Below are 23093 nucleotides of genomic sequence, written 5' to 3'. Positions count from 1 at the left end.
GAGGGAGGGGCGGAGGGCGGTGCTGAAGCCGCCGCCACGTCACTGCGGGCCGCGCGGGTCAGGTGGGCGCGCTGGTCACGTGGCTGCGCCTCTGTCAGCTGAGGGTCACGTGGGCCAGGCCGGAACCCGGCGCCTCCCGCTCGGCTGGGCTCAGGATGCGCGGCGGGCAGGGCGCGGCGCGGGCCCCGGTGATCCAGTTCACCAACTGCCGCATCCTGAGGGGTGGCGCGCTGCTCAGGTGGGCGCGGGTGCGGGGCGGGGGGCGCGGGCGGGCTACGGGCCGGCGACGCGAGCCCCCGCCCGCTCTGTGTGCAGGGAGGACCTCTGGGTGCGCGGGGGCTGCATCCTGGACCCGGAGAAGCTGTTCTTTGAGGAGCGGCGCGTGGCTGACCAGCAGCGGGACTGCGGCGGTTGCATCTTGGCGCCCGGCTTCATCGACGTGCAGATAAACGGTGCGGCCCGGGCCCGCGGGGCGGGGGTCCCGAGGGGGAGCTCCGAGCCCTGGGCGAGCCCCTCTTTTATGTGGCCGCAGGTGGGTTTGGCGTTGACTTCTCACAGGCCTCGGAGGACGTGGGTTCGGGGATTGCCCTGGTGGCCCGGAGGATCCTGTCGCATGGAGTCACCTCTTTTTGCCCCACGTTGGTCACATCACCACTGGAGGTTTATCACAAGGTGAGGTTAGCCTCCCGGCCTCAAAGGAAGGAGGCTCCGTGAGCACCTGGCCTCTTGATTTTCAAATCTCATCTCTTTGGGTCAGCCAGCACCCGGTTGGCACTTGAGCCTGGCCTCACCTGCTGGCCGCCTTCCCCGGGGCCTGGGCCCCTCTCCCGGTCTTTTCTCATCCAGGTGGTCCTCTGGCTGGTCTGCCATTGCGGCGGTGCCCGCGGGCTTCCGCGTTCCGAGCTTCAGCACCTTCACCTGCCACACAGCCCTCCCCAGCCTGCATGCCGGCCGCCTCCAGGCACCAGAAACCGCCGCCTCCGCTCAGTCGTGTGTGTCCATCCCCCGCCCCAGGGACTTTCAGATTGCCACATCCTAGCTGCTCATCCCCAAAGCGGTCCGTGGCAGGCAGCTCCTGGGAACAGCTTTCATAAAGGAGCCCCATTGTCCACCCCAGGCTTCCTCTGCTGCTCTGGTCCACACCCCCTAATCTTCACTTCTTTAAGTTTTGGGATTTAGTTGTCCAAGGTCCATTGTTCCTTTAAGAAGTTTCACTCTGTACCCAGGTTTTCTGGTTTTGCTCTTTATCACACTGTATTATTCCATCTTGTCTTGTTCTGTGTATTGTTCTGTTTCTCTGAACTGTTGCAGGCATACATCATGCCTGTTTATTTGGTACTAAACTTTTTCAAACGCTTGTGGTAACACGAATAGCACAGAGTTCTTGAGTTCTCAAAGTTAATCAGGTTATCCTTTCCTCTACCTTTTATGTCCCAGTTCTGTAGTTTTCCTCCAGAACAGGGTCCAGCCCAGGATCCCAGGTTGCCTGTCTGGTACCGGGTCCCCATCTGGGGTGTGCACAGACTCACAGCCAGGGCTGGGGGAGGTTGGCCACACTCCCTGGGTTCAGTCCCGGCCTGCTGACTTCATCTGTCAGCTGAGCAACACGGGACGTTCATTTCTTGTTTCCTAGTCTCATTTTCGTCAAAACTTAAACAAGGTTTAAGGTTTGAAGAATAACAGTGGAATCCATCTATTAGTGTTGTGTGCTCAGCACTACATTCGGTTCATATTAAGCTTCTGGTAGATGTCAGCTGTGCACATCTTTCTGGAAATTTCCCTCGACTCTCTCATCACAGAGTCCGGTGTCAAAAACCAAGCTGTTTCCTGCTGCAAACTGACCCCAGTTCTGTGTTTTCTTTCTTAGTCATCAGGCCGTGATTTTCCTGCTCGGGACCTGGGAACAAATCCACTCTCTTGCTCCCTTATTCTTTGTCCTCATCTCTCCGGTCCCCATCAGGGGGTGCTTCGTGGCTGTTATCCAGTCTGCCCACTGCTGTCCCAGCCCTGCTTCTGCCTGGGTGTTTTCCCCGGGTGCCTGGCTCTGCCCATCACCCACCCCTCTCCAGCTCCCCTGCAGCAGCCCAGGCAGCTCCCTCCTTTGCCCCCAGGTGTTCTGCCCCGAAGGCCTTTGCTTTGCTCTGCTGGCCCCAGTAGTGGGCGCCTGCAGCTTCTTTACAGCACCTTCGAGGATCCTGATCTTAGGGAAGGAGTTTCCGGCCAGTAGGGCTTCCATCTTAACGTTTTCTTCCCAGCACTGGTCACCCCTCAGAAATGCCTTGGGAGGTAGATAGTAAACTGATTTGTGGAGGAAATTGAGGAGGGCTTTGAATATGAAAATGTTAATACAAGGTGATTGCCGTAGAAGCTACAGGACTGTTCACTTGCAGGCCCCCACGCGCTGCTCCTGCTGTTCTGCCCGCCTTCTTCCAGGGCCTGTTAACAGTGGGCGGAACTGGATTGCTAGTTGGTCAGAAGTTCTTCAGGTCCACTGAGGCCACCTGCTCTTTCTCTGGGGTCTCCTCCTCCCGCCTTGACCTTTCCTGCCCTTCCAGGAGGAGGGTCAGAGCGCCTTGTCCTCCACTTCAGCCCCACTGCCTGCTGAGTCAACATCAGGCACCTCAGGGTGACAGCCAGGCCCTCTGTACCTTGCCCTTTCTGCTGCCTTCCTGCTTCGCACGTGCCTCATTCCCTTTGCTCCAAGACTGTCTGTTCTGTCTACTCAGTCTTTCTCTTTTAAAACTCTTTTCTGGGAAAACTCAGCCATTATCTCTTTTTCTTATTTTCACTCTTTAACTCTGTAGTGAATTTACGTGTATCACTTGGCCTGTTAGGAAAAACTTCAGCCCTTTGCTCCCACCAGTTCCCTCCGAGAGAGGGTCACTTTCCACTCGGCTAACCTGTGGAACTTGTCTCCATATCTCTAAAAGTTGTACCGATACTCCTGTTTTTTGGTTTAGGGCAGCGTAAACGGGCTGGGAAAGATGCGCGTTAGCTTCTCGGCAGCCCCCGGCCCTGTCTCACGTCCTTCTGGCCCCCACCCTCCCCAGAGTCTCCCGTGGTTCTGATTCACTCAGTTATTAAGACATGCAAGTCATTTTCTCATTTGTCAGTTCTGTTTTCCTCGGAGTTCACCTTCTTTGTTTGCCTAGATTTTTGATCTGCTGACTCAGCCCCACAGTTTCAGCCTGGTGTCTCCCTCTGGGTTCAGAATTTTGGGGTTCCGCGAAGGTTCCATCCGTCCTGTCTTCCTGTGGGAGCTTTAGCGCCCTGCTCTCGCTGCCCTGGCTGCCCGCCCCCGCCTGGACACCAGTGAGGCGTCCGACTCAGCCTGCCTATTTCCTGTTGTCTTTGTCCCACTGAGCTTAAGCCTCTTAAAAATCCCTGTCCTTCTCCACGTTGAAGGGGGGTGTGGGCTGGGACTCCTGCCTGCTTTGTCTGCCTCTGAGATGTGTCACCTGAGCGCCTGTCACACACAGGTGACTATGGCCCCTGGTGTTCAGACCCAGGCACAGCGTGGCCGCACCCTTGGTGCCTGAGCTCTCCGGCCACTCAACGCTTCCTCGGCCCCTCGCTCTGCCTGGATGGCGTGCACGCCTCCTGCCTCAGCCCCACTTCCTGGGCCTGCAGCTTGGCGACGTCAGGCTGGTAGCCCTGGCTGGGTCCAGGCCCTTGGTGTGCCGCCCGCTGCGTCCTGGCTGCTGTCTGATGGGGCCACCTTGAGTACCCCGCTGCCCCGCTCCTGCCCCCTGCCTGGGCGCTGCCTCCACGCCTCTGGGTCATCTCGGGCAGGCCAGTCCCGCGCCCCCAGGTCATTTCTGGATTGCTATGCTTCCCGTGGTTGAGGCCTTCAACCATCTTCTAACACCTGAGGGCAGGCCAGCAGGGGCTGGGCTCTGAACTCCGGCCTCTAACCTTGGTTGGGCTGTGACCTCTGGGTGCTGGGCCGTGGGGGCAGGGCTTTAACAGCTGGTTCCCCCCAGGTCCTTCCTCAGATCCCTGTGAAGAGTGGTGGTCCCCATGGGGCAGGGGTCCTCGGTGAGTGGCTCGCCCCTCTCCCCGTCCCTACCCTGGGAGGCTCCTTGGGGACCTGTTGGCAGCCCCTCGCCTTTCAGATGCCCGACCATGGAGGGAGGGCAGGCAGGCAAGAGGGGCCAGGGTGGGGGCTGCAGGGCGGGGGGCCTGCTAGAACCAGCCCCTCCCCTCCCTCCAGGGGTGCACCTGGAGGGCCCGTTCATCAGCCGGGAGAAGCGGGGCGCGCACCCAGAGGCCCATCTGCGCTCCTTTGAGGCCGACGCTTTCCAAGACGTGCTGGCCACCTACGGGGGCCTGGACAATGTCCGCATCGTGACACTGGCCCCCGAGCTGGACCACAGCCACGAGGTGATCCGGGCGCTGACGGCCCTCGGCATCTGTGTGTCCTTAGGTAAGGGAGGGGGGGTGTTCTTGCCTCAGGGGGTCCGCCCCGGCTCCCAGAGCTGAGTCTGAGTCTGAGTCCCCGCAGGGCACTCAGTGGCTGACCTGGGCACTGCGGAGAAAGCCGTGCAGAGCGGGGCCACCTTCATCACCCACCTCTTCAACGCCATGCTGCCTGTGAGTCCCGGGCCTGCTCTGGAGGAGGGGGGCGGGGCCCTGCTGTCACTCACTGCCCCCTCCTGCCCCCACCCAGTTCCACCACCGTGACCCCGGCATCGTGGGGCTCCTGACCAGCGATCGGCTGCCTGCAGGCCGCCGTATCTTCTATGGGATGATCGCTGACGGCATACACACCAACCCAGCCGCCCTGCGCATCGCCCACCGGGCCCATCCCAAGGGTGAGAGGCAGAGCAGGGCGGGGCAGGAATGGGCGGGAAGACCCGGTGGGGCAGCTCCTGAGGCTCCTGCCCCTGCAGGGCTGGTGCTGGTCACTGATGCTGTCCCTGCACTGGGCTTGGGCAACGGCCGACACACGCTGGGGCAGCAGGAGGTGGAGGTGGATGGGCTGACAGCCTATGTGGCAGGTAAGTGACCCCATCCCCAGCACTGCCAGCCTGAGGTCAGCCACTCGGCACGCTGGTGGGACGTGAGAACCCAGGTGTTTGCTGCTGACCCCGGGGTGGCCCGGGCGCCTGGTGTCCTTCCCCTGCTTCCCGCCCCCGGAACCTGCCCTCTCTGCTCTCAAGGCACCAGCACGCTGAGCGGCAGCATCGCCCCAATGGATACCTGTGTGCGGCACTTCCTGCAGGCCACAGGTCAGTGAGGCTGGGGGTGTTGCCACGTGTGTGCCCCGCGGTGGGGCAGAGGCTGCCTCTGGGAGAGGCTGGAGGCAGGAACCACCAAGGCCTGTGTCTGGTGGGGTCCCCAGGAATGTGGCCAGGGTCCCGCCTACAGGAGGTTCGGTCAGAAGGAGAGGGCGGCGCGAACCAGCAGGGGGCCGGAACCCAGAGCGACTGGCCCTGGAGCCACAGCACCCAAGGGTGGGGCCTGTGAGATTGTGGTTGTGAGGGGGAGGGGTGGGTGTCTGGCAGAGGCCGTGGTGGGCCAGGCCCTGGTGGGCCAGGCCCTGCGAGGCTCTACGCAGTGCCCTGGGGCTGGGGTGTCAGGCTGGGGGGAGCATTGTGGTCCGGGATGCTAGTTGGAGGAGCAGGGAGACGGGTTAGGAGGCAGATGACAGCTTGGGGAGTGAAGCAGGGGCTGGAAAGAATTGGGGTACCAGCAGCATCCCCAGGTTGGGGGGAGGGGGGCTTTGAAGTTCCAGGGCTGGGGGGCACCCTGCTGGGGACCCTCTTCACACCATGCCCCACCCCAGCTCTGCAGGGACCCTACTCACAAAACACTTGGGGCCCAGATGCCTTCAGCCCCTCCCCTTGGCTTCCAGAGAGAGCACCCTTCCTGGAAGCAGGACCCCGGGCATCCGGGAGGCCACCCAGGACTCTGCCCCTCCCCCCGCACCCCACCCCATCGAGTGGCAGAGCCAGCCGGGGGTCGGGGCTGGTCACCACCACCCGTGTCCCCAAACAGGCTGCAGTGTGGAGTGTGCTCTGGAGGCCGCGTCCCTGCACCCAGCACAGCTGCTGGGGCTGGAGAAGCGCAAGGGGACCCTGGACTTCGGGGCTGACGCAGGTCAGGGCGCAACAGGGGGTGGCCTGGGGGTTCCCAGGAGGCCTGGGACAGGGCCAGGGTGGGGGCAGGTGGGCCGGAGGCAGGTGCTTCCCCATTCCCAGGGGCTTTGCCTGGCCAGGGCCTTGGTCTGTCCCCCTTCCCCCTCAGGCAGGCCAGGCCTCTGGCTTCCGAGATGGGCCTGGCAAGGGTGTGTGGGAGCACTGTTGTCTGCCCTCTGCTGCCAGGAGCCTTGCTCCCGGGGCCTCAGTTGGTCTGTGATGGGCCAGGGTGTCCCGTGGAAATCGTGTTCTGGGCCTCGGTTTCCCCCACCCACCCCCCCAGCCTCGTGGTGGGGCAGCGGCGACCCTGCTTCTGCCCCGTTCTCACCACCCCACTCTGACCCAGACTTCGTGGTGCTCGACGACTCTCTTCACGTCCGGGCCACCTACATCTCGGGCGAGCTGGTATGGCAAGCGGAGGAGGCCAGGCCGTGACCCAGGACCACCGTTGGAGGAGATGCCCAGCCCCAGCTGGACACTGTCGGCTGGGCATCGGGGAGCTGGTCTCCAGAGAGTGAAGGGAGCCCCGGCCCAGGTGGAGGCCTCGGCCCGGAGGCGGTGGCTTGGATAAATGTGTGCCCCGTAGGGACGCGCCTGGTCTCTGAGTTTTGCTTCACAGTGGGACTTTGTTCTGCCCTCACCCCGTGGCCCTTTGGTGGGGGCGGGTGGGTATCTGTCCCTTAGGGTTGGGAGTGGCTGCTGCGCCCTGCCTGTGGGATTCTGGGGCTTAGTGGAGGCAGCGGGGCCCCTCTTTGTTAGACGGATGTGTTGGAGGCCTCAGGCCTACAGGCAGATGGGCCGGTTGCAAAGGAGTGAAGGGCTGGAGGAAGGGGCTTAGGGAGCAAGTGTGAGGGTTGAGAAGTTTGCCTGTGGTGCTGAGGGAAAGGGAGCTACATCTTGGAATGTTCAGGAAAGAACGAGATCCATTGCTCCTGGAGACAAGGAAATGGTGGAAGGAGCTGGAGAAGGGAGGGGCCTCCGGTGGGCACCGCAGAGGGTTTGGGAGGCAAGGGTGTGCTGTGGGTCATTGTCTGCACTCTTGAGTTGGGTGGGCAGAGTGGAGGCCCAGGGCCACAGCACTGGACCTAGACCCAGCACTGGGCCCTTCTCTCTGACCTCCAGAGTAGTCTGCACTGGCCTTGGGGCCCCTGCGCTGACCCTGGTCAACCTGCCCAACCAGCAGTCCCACGCTGCCTTGAGCCCTTGGGATAATTAGGGTTCCAACCCCACTTCCTGACCTGACTCCTGAGCGGATGCAATGATCCATGTGCCCCCAGGGTTGGCAGAAATGTGGGCGACCCTGCCTGGTGCTGGTGGGCAGCTCGAGGTCCTCGGTGTGTCTCCCCCACCCTACCTCTGTGTTTGTCCATCAGCGTCATCCTGTGCCTTCTGTGGCCCTGGCCCTGGCGACAGCCCCGTCATGCTGGGAGCATGGGCTCTTGGGCTCCTTGGATAGAGCAACTTTGAGGTGTGGGGTGGGGGATTCCGGGGTACCCTGCTGGCTCTGAGGACCATGACCTAGCAGGGGTTGGTGCAGCCCCAAGCCTGGGGTCATCTTGACTTCCCTTCATTTGGGTCCTGGGTGGGCGCCCCTTCCCCCTTCACAGGGGAGCAGGTCTGGGGCAGATTTGTCCACGGCCCCAGCCACTGCTCCTGCCTCCAGACACTAAAGGAGATGTCTGGGCCCAAGTGGACAAAGATGGTTGCAGGTCCCAGCGACTTCTGGGAAGAGCAGCCATGTGATGCAGGGCTGAGGGGTGATCTGGGGCTGGGGGCCACCTGCCAGAGGAACACAAGCCCCTCCACCTGCTCAACCCAAGGCCTCCTCCAGGTGTTCCAGTGTATTACCCCCTCCCTTCCTTCTGTCTGTCCACAATCCAAAGGGGGTGTTCCTGTTTGTCAGCCTCATTTGTCAGCTGGGGAAGTGGGAGCATGGGGTCCCAGGGCTGGTGAACATCGACCAGAACGTGGCCTGACTGCCCACCCAGGGGCTTCTGATAACGCTGCCTCTGCAGAATCACGGAGGGGCCCATCGACGTGTTGGTAGGGGGTGGGTGACATCAGGGTGGGTGGGCTGGAGGCCAAGGGAACTGCCCTGCCCAGGCCCAGGGCTCAGGCTTAGTGTGGGGTTGGAGGGGGTGACTTTGGGGCTGGAGAGGAACCATGGCATGGGGAACTGAGCCCTGCAGCTGGGCTGGGAGTGTGGGTTTTGAGGTGGGGCATTGGGGTGGTTTTTTTGTTTTGTTTTTTTTTGATGTTAAATACACGGATCATTCGCCATTGTAATGATATTGAAGTGCAGACTTCAGTGGCGTTGAGTATGTTCACATTGTGCAGCCCTCACCAGCATGTCTCCAGGTCTCCACAAAGCCGACCTGCGCCAAGGACGCCCTCGCTTCCACCCCTTCCCACCCTGTCACCCACCTCGCTCACTTGTCTGAGTTTGAAGCTGTTGGGTTTTAGACACAAGGGTGCCCCGCGTGGGTAGTAAGGAGACCCTGTGGGGTGGCAGTGGAGCCAGACTCAGGTAAAGTAGGGGGACAGGCTTGCCTTGATGTGGCCGTGGGGGGATGGGGGGAGGTGACGCCAGGTGTATGCTGAGTCACTAGTGAGCGCTGGCGACTTTCACCATTTGGAGAAGCTGGGGTGGGATCGGGGCGGTGACCTGGTATGCTCCCAGCTTCTTCGTGGTTTGTTTGGGTGTGGGTGGACGTGGGTAAGAGGCTCTGCAGGGACATGTCGGCCTCACGCAGCCGCCACGTCGCGACTCCCCCGGGCGGGGGAGGGGGCCACCCGGCGGCCAAGCCCGGGCGCTGTGAGGCTTCCCCTGGCTGTTGCTGGGGGCTCCCTCCCGAAGCCTGGGGCCCGTCTTCGAGATGACGGGTCTCCAGGCCCCGAGCGCACCAGGCAGCATGGTGGGCTGTGGGCTGGGAGCCGGCTGCAGGCGTGTGCAGTGATTACAGCCGGAGAAGCCGGCTTGGGGACAGGCGTGTGGACAACGCCGAACCGGGCTGTGCCCGAGAGGCCGGGCGTCTACCACGAACCTGGTCCAACTCGCTCCGCAGCGGCTCGGGCGCCGGGCCTGAGCGGGTGCGCGGGTCGCGGAGGAGGTGCGGCGCCTGAAGACTCGCGCGCCCTGGGTGGGGCTCCGGCTCAGGCCAATCAGGGCCGCCCTGCGGAGGGCTGCGCCTCGGCCGAGCAATAGGGGCGCGCGGAGCTCTCTGACGTCTTCAAGGGGTGGGCGGGGAGCTGGAAGCCCGGCCCCGCTCCTCTGCCCTCCTCTCTCAAACCTATAGCGCCTGCACCCTCGTCCTCTTCTCCACGCCCCTCGGCGCCCCGCTCCCCCCAACCTGCAACAGCTGGGTGTGGTACTTCATAACGTGGTCCTGGACCCCTTTCCACATTTACGACTTTGTTTTACAAACCGGAATTGCAATTGTAATACGGTTCTGCCATTCACTAATTTTTTGAATTGAATGACAAGAAGGGGAGAGCTTCCCAGGTGGGTGTATGTGGACCTGTCTCACTGTTTTAACAAGGTGTCCAGTGTTCTCCAAGATGGATATTCCTTGACTTACCCACCGTGGACCTATTGAGTTCCTCCCCACCCAACCCCAGCTGCCCTGGGGAAGATGGACCGTGGAGTGACGGACAGGGAATTCTGTGAACTCTGGTGTTCAAGTGTGTCTAGAAGGCTGCAAGGGGCCCTGCCTGGGCACTCCTTTGGGTCCTATGGGTTCCTTCTCCATTCTGTGGCCTCAGATGGGGCTTGTGTATTAATTTCTTAGTGCTAGGGAAAAAAATTTCTTAGTACTACTGGAACAAATTACCAAAACCTAAGTGGCTTAAAAAAAAAAAACAAAAAACTGGTTACTTTACAATTCTGGAGGTCAAATTCAAAAATAGGCCTCAGTGGCCTGAAGGCAGGGTTGTGACATCTCTGAGAAAGACACTGACCATCACCAGCTCATGCACACCACCGGCACTCCTTGGTTCATGACTCCCTCCCACTGGCCAGCAGTGGTGGGCCAGCCTCACGTCCCACCACTCTGCCTCTTTAAGGCAGGGGTCCCCAACCCTCAGGCCGAGGTACTGGTCCCTGGCCTGCTGGGAACCGGGCCCCACAGCGGGAGGTGAGCAGTGGGCGGGCGAGCAAGCGAGGAGCCATCTGTATTTACAGCTGCTCTCCATCACTTGCTTTACTGCCTGAACTCTGCCTCCTGTCAGATCGGTAGTGGCATTAGATTCCCATAAGAGCACAAACCCTACTGTGAACGGCACATGCGAGGGATCTAGGTTGCAAGCTCCTTATGAGAATCATCCCCAAACTTTCCCCTCCTACCTGGTCCATAGAAAAATTGTCTTCCATGAAGCCTGTCACTGGAGCTAAAAACGTTGGGGACTGCTGCCTTAATAACTCGTGATTGTATTGGGCTTACCTGGATGATCTCCAGACTTTAAGGTCAGCTCCCTGGCAAGCAACCTTAATTCTCCCTTTTCATGTAAGACAGCATATTCACTGGTTGGGAGATTAGGGTATAGACATATTAGGAGGCTCTGTTATTTTCCCACTGTATCTTCTAGGGAGAAGAGACTAGGCCTGGGCTCCCCACGGCTACCATCATTTTATGAAGGTGCTGTTGCCGTACATGCTGATCACACCGCATGTTTTCAGTCTTTGGAGTTTTGATTGATTTGAGGAGTCAGCCCATTTTAAAGCTGAGAAAGCCCAGTTCTGCCCTCCCCCTGCCAACACATACACATCCAGGCTGTGGGATCTTAGTTCCCTGACTAGGGGTGGAACCCAAACCGTGCCCCCTGCAGTGGCAGCATGAAGTCTGGACTGCCAGGGAAGTCCCAAGAAGAAACCCAGTTTTAGAGAAGGAAGCACACTTACCTGAGACCTCAGGCAACTTTCTATTTCCAGAATTCCAATCTAATGTTTTCCTCACAAAGCATGATTCATATGGGAGGATGTTTAGCCAGATGGCTTGGAAATCATTGGCTGAGTCTGGCATTTTTCATCCATCCACCAGCAGCCAGGAGCAAAGGCATCTTGGGAACCTCAGGAGTGGTGACCAGGGACTTGGCAGGCAGAGGCAGAGACCACGTGTGCTCTCCAAGCCGTGATCTCCTGATAGTTCCCTGTGTGTGTGTACTCAGTCATGTCCAACTCTGCGACCCTATGGACTGCAGCCTGCCAGGCTCCTCTGTCCATGGGATTCTCCAGGCAAGAATACTGGAGTGGGTTACCATTTCCTCCTCCAGGGGATCTTCCCAACCCAGGGATCTCTTGTGTCTCTTGTGTCTCCTGCGTTGGCAGGCAGATTCTTTACCACAGCGCCACCTGGGAAGCCTGGTGAGTCCCCTTCTCTCTCCCTAACTGGATGTGCCCTGACTGGTCTCCCAGCCTGCCTATTCCCAGGTACAGCCCTTTTTTTCCAGACCCACAAACCTCCAGGGGTGCAGGCCTGGCACCCTTCTTCTTTTGTCTTCCCATGTATCCCAGCAGAACTGGAGTCCTGGCTCTGCCCTTGACCAGCTGTGGTGACCAGCCTAGAAGGTGGCACCCAGTGATCCCACTTCCTGGAACCCACACCCTCCTGCAGTGCTTCTCACCTGGTACCAGGAGGTCCCATGTGACCCGCGGACTGTCAGAAGTGATGTTGTATTGCTTCGGACATTAGGTTATAAAAGTCACTGTGGCTTCCATCTTGGGTGTTCCCTGGGGAATCATTCTTGCTGGGGACAGCCCACCGCCATGGCACGGAGACAGACTGCCCTGCAGAGGGGCCCTCGTGATGAGGAACCCAGGCTTCCACCAGCAGCTGGGTGAATGAGCCCTCCTGGAAGTGGATCCTGCAGCTTCAGTCGAGGCCTTTCAATGACTTAGCCGCCACCGACATCTTGCCCACAAGCTCATGAGAGACCCTGAGCCCGAACCCACCAGCCAAACTGCTCCCGTATTCCTGACCCACAGGAACCATAAGAGCATCAGTGTGTGCTGTTTCATGCCTCTGTTTTGGGATGATTTGTTCACAGTGCTAGATAATTAACACACTAGCTCTGCGATGTTAGGCAGGTTCTGTAGCCTCTGAACCCCAGTTTCTTCCTTTGCGCCCCAAGAGTCATAGAAGTGACTGAAACGTAGAAAACGGCACAGTGCAAGCACAGGGCCCGGTTTGCTGTGAGTACTCCACACCTATGGGCCATGTGCTTCCTGGCCCCCTCCTGCCCTGCCCTGGGCGGGACTTGACCTCACAATGTCAGGCCAAGCCAGTGCACTCTTGGCCCGAGGTCACCCTTGAGCCGGTCAGGGACAGAGGCTCTGCCCAGGGAAGGGAGTAGGGGGCCGTTTCTCTCCTCCAGCTGGGGCGCCAATGACCTGTGCCAGGCCAGGTGAGTCCATCTGCCCTCCTGCCCACTGCCCTGGGATGGGCAGCCAGAGGCATCCATGGAGTGGGTGCCCGGCCTCTCCGCAGGTGAGAAGAGCAGCCTGGCCTGACCTGGGCTCCGCACGCTGGTTGCCTTTCTGCCCTGTGAAGGCTGAGAATTGTCCTGCGTTCTTCTCTCACCTGCCCCTCCCTGCTGCCGCTCAGTGACCTTCAGGGTCACAGCCTCCCCTCTCCCCTCACCCCTGCCCCTGAGTCTGACCGGGCTCAATCCTCCCCACCTGCTCTCCAGTGGGCTCTAGCATTGACTACAGACTTTTCCCTCAAGCTTTGTTCCCCTCCCTGTTTCTCTTTCAATAACTCAAGATCACCATGGCCATGGTTTGGTGTCATACACTCTAATTAAAAAAAAAAAATCTAAGACTCCAGTTCATATTCTGCAGCTTGCATCTTTGCCCTTATACTTAGTTTCTGTGTTAGAGCTTTGCCTTGTGCTTTTCAGCAGCTGCAGAAAATTCAGGACGAGTGTACCTAATTTACTGCTCTCTCAATAAGTATTTTCGTGTTTTTTTTTTTTAATTTGGCTTTTCTGCTTTTTGCTTCATAATAAAGCCATGTGGTCATAGACATCCTCACACAGCAGCTTTACATTCATGGGTGAGAGCTTCTTAGAATTTCCACGAAGAAGATACACCATTTTGTTAATCTTTTAAAAAATAATTTTATATTTTTCTTTCTTCTTCATTTTATTAATCATTATTATAAACATCAATGTTTAAGAGGCCAATTAGTCCTAGAAAGGTTGGAAATGAGAAACAGCAGCACCCCCCCACCTCCACCTCTCTAGCCACGTTCCACTTACTGCTGGTTCTCCTGGGAAGTATTCTGTTATTTATGTCCATCTTTCTAAATAATATCTTTGTACTTTAGGACTTGCTGTATTGCTTGTGGTCATTAGCTGCTGCCTTTCTGTTAAGAGAGGGAAGGATTCAGCTGTCTCTTACCCTCCTTCCTCTCCAGGTCCTGCCAGGGCGCAGTAATTACTGGTTGAATCAATGCATCTGTGTTGTGCATGCGAGTAACTATCACTCAGGCTGAGATGAGCGAGCTGCCTCCTGAACTTCAGATGGTGCTTCCTTTCTGGTATGGCTGTTTTTCTGAAGTTTCCCTCATCCGTCTATCAATTTCTTCATTCACTTTTGTTTTTTAAGAAGCCACCTTGCATGGAAGGATCATTTTCCTTTTTTAAAAAGTCTTTAAAAACGATTATCATTTGTTTATTGTTGGCTGTGCTGGGTCTTTGATATTGCGTGTGGGCTTTCTCTAGTTGCAGTGAGCAGGGGCTACTTTTCCTTGCAGTGCACAGGCTTCTCATTGCAGTGGCCTCTGTCGCAGACCACGGGCTCAGTGGCCTTGCAGCATGTGGGATCTTCCCGGAGCAGGGTTCATACCCAGGTCCCCTGCATTGGCAGGTGAATTCTTAACCACTGGACCACCAGGGAAGTCCCTTAATTCATTTTTTTTCCTTAATTAAATTTTTTACATGGTGAAATCTCTCATAGAAGCTATCACTTTCAGTATTTTGGGGGAGATTTCTGAAGCCTGTTCTCCTTGTGTCTGAGGAATCTTAGGACTTCTCCCCATTATCCATTTCAAATTGCATTATCTCTCTGGGTACTCCTGAGGCCCCACTTACTTGATTTTTTCTCCCTCACAGCACTTATCTTCCAACAGCCCATAAGATTTGCTTATTTATGATGCTTGCTGCCCTCCCCGGTCCCCTCCATACACACTGTCTGCCCTCCACTGGTGGTATCAGAGTACCATGAGGGCAGAGATTTTTGTTTTTTGTTCACCAGTGTCTAGCACAGTGCTTTGCATGGAGAGGAGGTGCAGTGCATGCTTGTTGAATGGACAGTCTCTGGGACTCCTCTTTGTGGTCCTCCTATGTGTTTACTTCCTCATGTGGCAGAGCTCATCCTTCAGTAACTTTCTGAGAAAGAGTGCTTGTGAGATAGATATTTTCAGACGTCTATAGTTATGTGTATATTGACATACACATTTAGCATAGAGTCTGCAAATTTCTTCACATGTAGTTCAGTTCAGTTGCTCAGTCGTGCCCGGCTCTTTGCGACCCCATGGACTGCAGGCTTCCCTGTCCATCACTAACTCCTGGAGCTTGCTCAAACTCATGTCCCTCAAGTCAGTGATGCCATCCAACCATATCATCCTCTGTCATCCCCTTCTCCTCCTGCCTTCAATCTTTCCCAGAATCAAGGTCTTTTCCAGTGAGTCAGTTCTTTGCATCAGATGGCCAAAGTACTGTAGTTTCAGCTTCAGCATCAGTCCTTCCAATGAGTATTCAGGACTGATTTCCTTTAGGATTGACTGGTTGGATCTCCTTGCAGTCCAAGGACTCTCAAGAGTCTTCTCCAACACTACAGTTCAAAGCATCAGTTTTTCGGCACTCAGCTTTCTTTATGGTCCAACTCTCACATCCATACATGACTACTGGAAAAACCATGGCTTTGACTAGATGGATCTTTGTTGGCAAAGTAATGTCTCTGCTTTTTAATATGCTGTCCAGGATGGTCATAGTTTTTCTTCCAAGGAGCAAGCGTCTTTTAATTTCATGGCTGCAGTCACCATCTGCAGTGATTTTGGAGCTCCCCAAAATAAAGTCTGACACTGTTTCCATTGTTTCCCCATTTATTTGCCATGAAGTGATGGGACCAGATGCTTCATGTTTAAGATGGTAATAAACATTGAGTCTCTCCAGGTTGTTCTGAGAAGATAAAATGGTTAGAATTCTTTGAGGACAAGGTATTAATAGTTTATGAAGATTGAAGTATGTATAAAATAAGGGTTGTTGAGGCAGCTGAGTCCAGTGACTGAGAGCAGGGTGTCGGTGTAGGTCGGGCTCATTCTGAGTCCTGTGCTCTGTAACCTATTAACTCTATGACCAAGAGTAACCAAGTTACTGAAGCCTTGGCTTCTTGTGTAAAGAATGATCATAGTACCTGTTGTTTATGGGGCAAAATCCGATACACTGCTCTGAATATACAGTAGGTGTTATTGATGTACAATATTGTTGGATGTGGCTTGGTATGGGAGTAAGGGCAGTGTCTACCTTGGACTTGCCTTTGTGTCCCCTGAGGGTTACAGTACCTGGAGTGGGGTAGCAAAGAGCAATTTACAGCAAAAGTTCTGGGAAGGATACTGGTGTTTTGACCCTCATTTCCATCTGCTAAGAATTTATCTTAAGGAAGGAAGGAAGTGTGTGTCCAGGTTGACCTACAGGGCCTTGTTCATGACATAAAAGTCTGGGAACCACTTCAGTATCAGGTGGGAGCTTGATCAATATCATAGATTTGGGGCTTACCAGGTGGATCAGTGGTAAAGAATCCGCTTGCAATACTGGAGACACTGGAGATGTGTGTTCGATCGCTGAGTTGGGAAGATCCCCTGGAGGAGGAAATGACAACCCACTCCAGTATTCTTGCCTTGAGAATCCCATGGACAGAGGAGCCTTGCGGGTTATAGTCCACGGGGTTACAAAGAGTTGGTCATTACTGACCGGCTGAGCATGGAGGCATAGACTATAGTCTTCCTCTAGTGGAATCATCTTTAGCCCTTACAGTTGAGGAAGACAGATATCCTGAGAGCTGGACAGGATACAGGAGGGTACATTGTTAAGTGAAAAAAGTGAGTGTCAGAACAGCAGGAGCCTTCTGAGGGATGGAGGTTACATTTGCCTTTTTACTGGTTATTTATTATTTAATGTTTGGCCGTGCCACGCAGCTTATGGGATCTTAGTTCTCTGACCTGGAGTCGAACCCCAGGCTCGTGGTAGAGAAAGCTTTTAACCACTAGACCACCAGGGAAGTCCCTCCCTATTGGTATTTTAAGGTTTGTAAATAGAGGATTGGATGCCTGGACAAATAGAAGTCATATAGTCTAATTGTCAAAGCACATTCTCTGGCATGTGAGTGTCAAGATCCTGGGTCTGGTGATACAGAACTCCTCTGGCATGTGAGTATCAAGATCTGGGTCTGGTGATACAGAACTCAGGGAAAGCTACAGAGTTATGCTATGCCTCAGCTTCCTCATCTGAGGAAGGCAACAGTAGCTGGATGCTTGTTCTAAGTAAATGAGATTAGATATGAACAGTCCTTACTGAGAGTAAGCACTGCTGCTCAATGATTAATTCTGGCCAGTGAGATTAGGGATTCACTTATCTTACTGTTACTTCTCTTTATTGTCTAAATAGTTTTTTTTCTTTAAGTGAAGATATATTTCTTCTGGAAACAGAAAAAAAGATATTTTAAAATATGCAAACCTTCAGGTAACAGAGTGATTCTAATTTTGTTTGAAATAACATCTTAGAACAACAACGTGAATGTACTTAACGCCACTGAACTCTAAACTGGTTAAGGTCTTAAATTTTACCATAGTTAGAACAATAATACCACCGTCATCATCAACAATAACAACTACAAAAAAGTTAATAAGCAGAGGAGGAAGTCCTGAAGGAGCCCCTGGGACTCTCAGCAGGGATGAGATGCGATGGTTTTCTGCCTTAATAGCTGTGGCTTTAGAGCCTCGTTTTGCTTCCGTGAACACTTCTCAATTTTGCAACTAGTGAAGTTGCTTCTTTCGGTGTTTACTCAGAGCCCCGCTTCCGAGTCCGCGCCGTGCGGCTGGAGCCCAGCCGCCGCGCCTGGGGCGTGACCTTGGCCGCCGCGTCCCTGCCCGGGCGAGCCTCAGTTTCCCGGTCCCGGAGCGAGGATGACAGCTCGCCGGGTACCGCGCGCAGCCCCGCCCCGCGGACCGCGGATTGGCTCTCGTGGGGTCGCCCTCCCGCTCCGGGGCGGGGCCGGGCCGCTCCCGCCTGCCAGGCCCCAACCCGGAAATGCGGCTCGGGGGCGCCGGCCGGGCTGGCCCGGACCGTGGCGGAGCGACGGCGAGAGAGACCAATGGGCGCAGGCGGCTGCGGCGGCCCGGCGGAAGTCCCGCCCGGCGTCGCGCGGGGGCGGGGCGGTGCCGGGGGCGGCGGGCCGCGGGGAGGGCGCAGGATGAGGGCGGCCATTGCTGGGGCTCCGCCGCGGGGAGGAGGACGCTGAGGAGGCGCCGAGCCGCGCAGCGCTGCGGGGGAGGCGCCCGTGCCGACGCGGGGCCCATGGCCAGGACCACCAGCCAGCTGGTGAGTGCGCGGCTGCTGCCCGGGCGCGCCGGCCCGTCACCCCGCTGAGCGTGGCGGTCTCCCGGGCCCGGCAAGGCGGGGCGGTCCCGGGGGCCCGGCGGCGCCTCCTCACCTGCGGTGAGCGGCCGGGCCAGGGACCGCGGGTGCCGTCGGGGCGTCGCTCGGCCGCCCCGCGAACCCCGGGCTCGGCTGAGGCGGGCGCTGGCCCGGCGCGGGCACTGACAGGCGCGCGCAGGGCGGGGGAGGCCGGGGAGGTGTCACCGGCCCGCCGCGGTGGAAGTGCTTGGAAAGTTTGTTTTCGGCGCGGCGCGGCCTGTAGCCGAGCCTCCGGCGTTACCTTTCGGACTGTCTGCGGAGAAACAGCTCTAGGCCTTCACCTGGGGCCGGTCCCTGTGCTTCCGCTCGCCGCCGAAGTGAGATGTGCGAGTTCTTGCCCGGAGCACCTGATGCTCGGGCCCCTCCGAATTCCCGGTTGGGATGAAGTCCGATGCACTCGGGTGCGCTCCTTTCCCGGCCCCGCGGGGCGGCGTGTGGGTGCTTTGCGTGCCTTGGGGCTCTGCTCCGGCACCGGAGTGATGGGATACTTCGGGGAGGCCAGGCTTGAACCGACCGCCGCGGGCTGGTGAGCGTGACCGGGCGGAGAGATTTTAGGGGGAAGGAAACGAAAAGGCGCTTGTTGGGTTAAATGTGTTGGTGAATGTATCGCTAGTGTTTCTATGTTTTCTGTGGGTTGCTTAAAGTACTCCAGTCTATGTTTGCCCTCTCTTAAGTTCGGGAGTTTTGGGAAGACGGTTTAAGGATTTATACCTTGTATGCAATTGTGAAGTGGGTGCTGGATGAAGGTCTAGACTGCTTACAAAATCGGGTTCGAAAGGCGAATCCCTCCAATAGAGGAAGACCCAAGAAATTGACTCAACCCCTTGTTTTTCTTATTTTTTGCAGTAGTGGCTGTTAATATTTTTGATTGGTCATGGACCCTTTAAAAACTCAGGGCTTCTCTGAATTTTGTAATTAACTTCGGGAGGTTCTTGAACCTTCTGCCGGTGGTCCGTGGACTCGAGAATTCTGCTTTGTAGAGATCGGTGATAATCTGAAGTGGGAGAGGAGGAAGACCTGGGCAGGTGAGACAAACGGTGAAAGGCGAGGGGATGTTTTTGGCTTTTGCGACACGTATGGCCGTGCCCTGGGGGGCCTGGAATACGCGCAAAAAACACAAACTAGGATGCTTGGCGGCCCTCAGTGGCGGCTGGGGCTGACAGATTGTGGAAGTTTGTGAGACGAACTTTCACACAGAGATGCTGTGGCAATGCAAGGTGTGCGCTCTGTCGGCCTCCAGGGGAAGAGGAAAAGAGCATATCATGTCATGGTCTTGGTAGTTCCACATGACCGACACTTGACATCTGGAGGTTTCTGTGCAGAAGGCAGCTTTTTTGTACAAAAACGCTGAAATCCAGTGAGAAGAAATGAGTTCCAAAAGTAAGAATGGACGTTCCCATTAGGAAGTGAGAGGAGCTAGGCTTTCGTGTTTTCGTCAGCTAGATTTTCCCCACATGTCTGGAAGAACATGCCGTGTTTCCCATCAGTAATGGCAGAGATGCCCCCAATAGTGGGTTTTTTGTCTGAGGACAGATGGATTTGCTCTGTTCAAGTGAGTTTGAACCTGGATTTTTATGGTGGCACTTTATGAGAAGCCCCTGATCTGATTATTTTCCCCTTTCTTTACATATCTTAAACCAGCGGAGCAGCAGAATGAGTGGGGAGGTCTGGAAACGGTCCAGCCCGGTTTGATACTAAGTGGTCCGGAAGCTGGGGGAACCGGGTGTCGAGCTCTTACTTTAAGGCGGGCCCTTTGCCAGATAGTCGTCCGCGTGCTGCTGGGCTTCCACAGTGTTCTGAGGTCAGCATTGCTCCCGTTTTACAGGTGCGAAAGCTTCGGTTTCCACAGTGTGGAGAGGTTGAGTACCCATCCCATGGAATGCAGTTTGAGCCCACGTCTGACTGATGGCAGAGGCCTGGGTGCCACCCTGCCTGCCCTCCTGGGAGTGGTGCCCTGAGGGAGGGTCGCAGCCTGCTGCCTGAGGAAGTCCTCAGTGCCCCTGCCTAGGGCATCTTTCTGGGGGCCGTGCGTGTCCTCAGACTGCCACGCACGAGGCGGGAGGGACGTCCTCTCATAGACCAACAGAACACTTAGTTATTTCTCAGGACAGATGGCTGAACTCTGTGACCCCTGGAGCCCGTTTCAGCCTCATGCTGTCAGAAAGCCGCTGTTTGGAAAGAGGCTCTGGTCCCTCCTTATTTGAGGGCTGGTTTTCTGAATGGTGAGCTTGGGAATCCTCCCTTGGTGAGAAACTGCAGTGATGTTGTTAAAGGTGAAACTGCCTGCTGGGGAGAGTGGTCCCCTGCACACGTCAGGGTGGCTTTTGCAGGGTGGCTGTGTGCGTGGGAGGGCGGTGGGGAAGGCTGACAGCTTGGGAAGAAGTGGGCTCTGATTCTCACACGCCCTTGTGCATAGCTTCTCCTCGTGTGGCGTGTGCAGAGCGGTGCACTCCCACCCCGCAGCGCTTACCGAGTCGAGTCCAGAGTTGGCAGGTGGGGGCCCCGTACTCACGTACTCATGAAGGGTGGACATGTAGGTTTGCCCTCCTCCTCTGACGTGTGTTTGATAAGGACTGCAGCGGCAGCTTGGAGCAGTACGGGCACTGAAGAGAGGCCTTGGGCTGCTCCTCAAGGCAGGATCCGGCCTCTGGGCTACCTGTAGCAGTGGTGTGGGGAGGAGGAAGAGGCAGCTCTTGGGTGGGCCCTCTTTTCAGCCTGTGCTCTCCCCCACTGACCCAACTAATGGTGGGTTTGGGTGCATGGAGGGCAAGTGTGTTACAAATTGGGAACTGGTGCAGAAGGGAGGGGGCGAACAAGGTCGGTGCCTTCCCGGTGGTGGTGTGAGGCGAGCCTCCACGGGCCCTACACTTTGCCCCTTCTTGAGGAGGAGCTTCTGTGGATGTGGACTTTGATGGGGTCCCACGTGATGCTTCACTTCTGTGACTACAGAGTGAGGAGCCACTGCTGAGGAGCGCTTGATGCAGAAATGACTCCCTCAGCAGGTGTGGGGGTTGGGGCCGGCGTGTGCGTGCCCTTGTGATGACAGCTGGCCGTAGGGTGCGGAGCACAGTTGTTTTGATGGCAGGTTCAAAGGGCAGATCACCAGGGAGGAAGTGCTGGTGTGGAAACTGTAGATTGGGACATGTATCGTTAAGGCCTTTTCAGTAATGCATTCTTCTCTAACTGCGTTGCATTCTTGTTCCCTGTGATACCAGACCCTTTAGAAAATTGTTTGAATATTGAGAAGCAGTTGTGTATCCAGTCTATATACCTGTCGACAGGCAGGGTGCATTTTTCTCAAGAGCAGTGGGGAACGTCTTCTGGTGACGATGGCTTAAAAAGAGAGAGGTCTGTTGGGTTCATGATGGTTTGTGGGGTCTGTTTTCTGTGCTTGGCGCTGGTTGTGTTTATACAGTTGCACAAAGTCTGGTCCTATTCTCTTGGTCTAGGAAACTTTAATAATTTAAACTGACATTTTTACTCCAAGAAATCCCAAGTTGTTTTGAATGTGTTGAGAGAGAGTTCACTGTAAAGGATTTACAATTGTGGGCTTCAGATCCCTTACCAGAGCAGCTGGTTCAGGTGTCTGTCTACATAGTTGGATTACACGTGGCCTCCCAGAAGCGAGGACTGACCGCACTGCAAGCTCTGTGTGTGAAGAGGTGGCGCAGACCTGACCTTTGCAGCCGGTTCCTGGGGGCACAGCCATGTGGAGTGTGGCCGAGGGCCTGATGAAGGGGGCGCAGAGCTCCTGGCGGCCCAGTGACCTCCTCTGTCCTGCAGATGGGCCTGTGTGCCCACTGTGCCAGCCACTTGCCGCCTTCAGAATATTTAAAGGTGTGGTTTGAAGGTATGTCTGGAGGTCCGTGTCTTCTGCCTGTTTGTGGAGCTGGTGGCAGGTCTGCCCACGCTGAGAGGGCTGATGAGAGGCTGTGTGTGTGTGTGTATCTCTCGGCAGTATTTCAGTCAGAATTCATCCGGCTAAAAGCTTATTTAACAATGAATTCATTGTTGAAGTCTCATTCTTCAACCTGTTCTTTTTTGGAATTAATTTTAGCGCAGCAGGAGTTGTATCTCAAAGTGACAGCCGAATATTGGATGCTGTCAAGAAAGGTGGGTAAGATTCGCCCGGAGGCTTGGAGCCTCATTGAGGTTCTCCTTAAGTGCCATGGAAAGCTGTGGGGAGAGGGCTTGGAGTTAACTTTTCTGTCCCCCCCACCCGCCGGATGCTGAGAGGCTGGGAGGGCCAGGCTGCAGGGGACCCGGAAAACTACCATGTGCAGGGGGAGACCTTGTCTGAGCGCCTGTGCCTGAGCGCGGAGGTCACGCCGGTGGACGCCCTCCTGCGGTGCTGTGCTGCCACGCCGCGTTCTCGTCCTGTTCTCTCGCCTGGTGGTGCTGGAAACGCGGACACACTCTCTCCTTCGTTTTCCCTTTCCTGGTGAGGAGGTGCGGGGCTGCTGGGGTGGTCCCCGAATTCTGATGCTCCTGTGCCTTCCCTCGCCTCTCCCGGCTCATCACTTAGCTCTCCTCCATGCCGGTCCCTCAGACGCCCCCGCTGTGTGGCTCTCTCTCTGGCCTGCCCAGCCCAGGACAGGTTCAGGATCTCCGACCGCCAGGCTCTTGTCTCCAGGCCCTTCCTCTTGGCCTGAAGAGACCCCCTCAGGAGAAACACCCCCTCCCCGCCCCGGCTCTGAAGCCTTTTCTAGCCAGTCAGCTTCCTTGTGCCCCTTCCTGCCCTCCGTCTGCATCAGCTTTGACTACCTGTGCAGTGTTCTGGTTCTCTGGAACGGGTGTGTATAGCCCTTGTTAAACGTGTCTCCCTGAACTTGGAGTCTCTAGATGGTTTCTGTTACTCTTTCTCACACTTTTCTCTTCATGGTTTTCATCCCTGTCATGGTTGTCACAAGCCTGTCTGTCTGACCTTTGCTGTTTATTGACAAAGACATCTCTGAATCCTGCATGTATGTTCTGACTCCCTGTGTTCAGAGCTGAGTGTGTTTGAGGGGCGGAGGGTCTCACCGTAGGCTGTTTGTTGCTTAACATGAAAGCTTTCCAAACTAGAAGTCAGATGGTTAGAAGCATAGTCCCACGTTCCATTTCTTCATTGTTTAAGGTAATGTAATTCAGAAAGGGAATATATATATGTATTATACTTCGTTCTTTATACATACTGTACCACCTACCTGAGCCTTGGAAAGGTTGTATTTCAAAGCCATTGGTTCTGTTTTATCCCACAGCCCCGCCTGAGAAGTTTTCTGA

The 23093-nt window shown here is 56.1% G+C and overlaps 2 protein-coding genes across 3 annotated transcripts in view; both read left to right on the top strand.

The window, feature by feature from the left end:
• The first annotated feature begins 78 nt into the window (after positions 1 to 78).
• Positions 79 to 6729, top strand: AMDHD2 (amidohydrolase domain containing 2). 2 transcript variants are annotated; one of them, XM_043455313.1, is made up of 11 exons: positions 79 to 238; positions 316 to 452; positions 533 to 672; positions 3984 to 4038; positions 4214 to 4426; positions 4505 to 4593; positions 4670 to 4814; positions 4893 to 5000; positions 5163 to 5231; positions 6001 to 6102; positions 6487 to 6729. In XM_043455313.1, the coding sequence occupies exons 1-11, from the start codon at positions 156 to 158 to the stop codon at positions 6573 to 6575; spliced, it is 1230 nt and encodes a 409-aa protein (XP_043311248.1). In that variant the 5' UTR covers positions 79 to 155; the 3' UTR covers positions 6576 to 6729. The 2 variants fall into 2 exon arrangements, with proteins under 2 accessions (XP_043311248.1, XP_043311249.1); XM_043455314.1 differs by lacking the exon at positions 5163 to 5231.
• A 10847-nt stretch (positions 6730 to 17576) lies between these two features.
• PDPK1 (3-phosphoinositide dependent protein kinase 1) overlaps positions 17577 to 23093 on the top strand; it is a 62914-nt gene continuing 57397 nt past the window's right edge. The window contains exon 1 of the mRNA XM_043454780.1: positions 17577 to 17735. Within this exon, the coding sequence (XP_043310715.1) occupies positions 17712 to 17735 (24 nt within the window). The 5' untranslated portion in view covers positions 17577 to 17711. The remainder of the gene's footprint in view (positions 17736 to 23093) is intronic.

Source organism: Cervus canadensis, chromosome 32 (assembly GCF_019320065.1).
Source record: "Cervus canadensis isolate Bull #8, Minnesota chromosome 32, ASM1932006v1, whole genome shotgun sequence".
NCBI lineage: Eukaryota > Metazoa > Chordata > Mammalia > Artiodactyla > Cervidae > Cervus > Cervus canadensis.
The sequence above is the reverse complement of the archived record's forward strand: the minus strand, read 5'-3'. Positions and strand labels throughout refer to the sequence as shown.

What these genes read in the sequence shown, in the direction of transcription:
- AMDHD2 (XM_043455313.1), top strand. Translation starts at nt 156, where the DNA reads ATGCGCGGCGGGCAGGGCGCGGCGCGGGCCCCGGTGATCCAGTTCACC. An exon ending in CCACCGGGCCCATCCCAAGG is followed by an intron (nt 4,815 to 4,892) that starts GTGAGAGGCAGA and finishes CTGCCCCTGCAG; the next exon opens with GGCTGGTGCTGGTCACTGAT. An exon ending in GCACTTCCTGCAGGCCACAG is followed by an intron (nt 5,232 to 6,000) that starts GTCAGTGAGGCT and finishes GTCCCCAAACAG; the next exon opens with GCTGCAGTGTGGAGTGTGCT.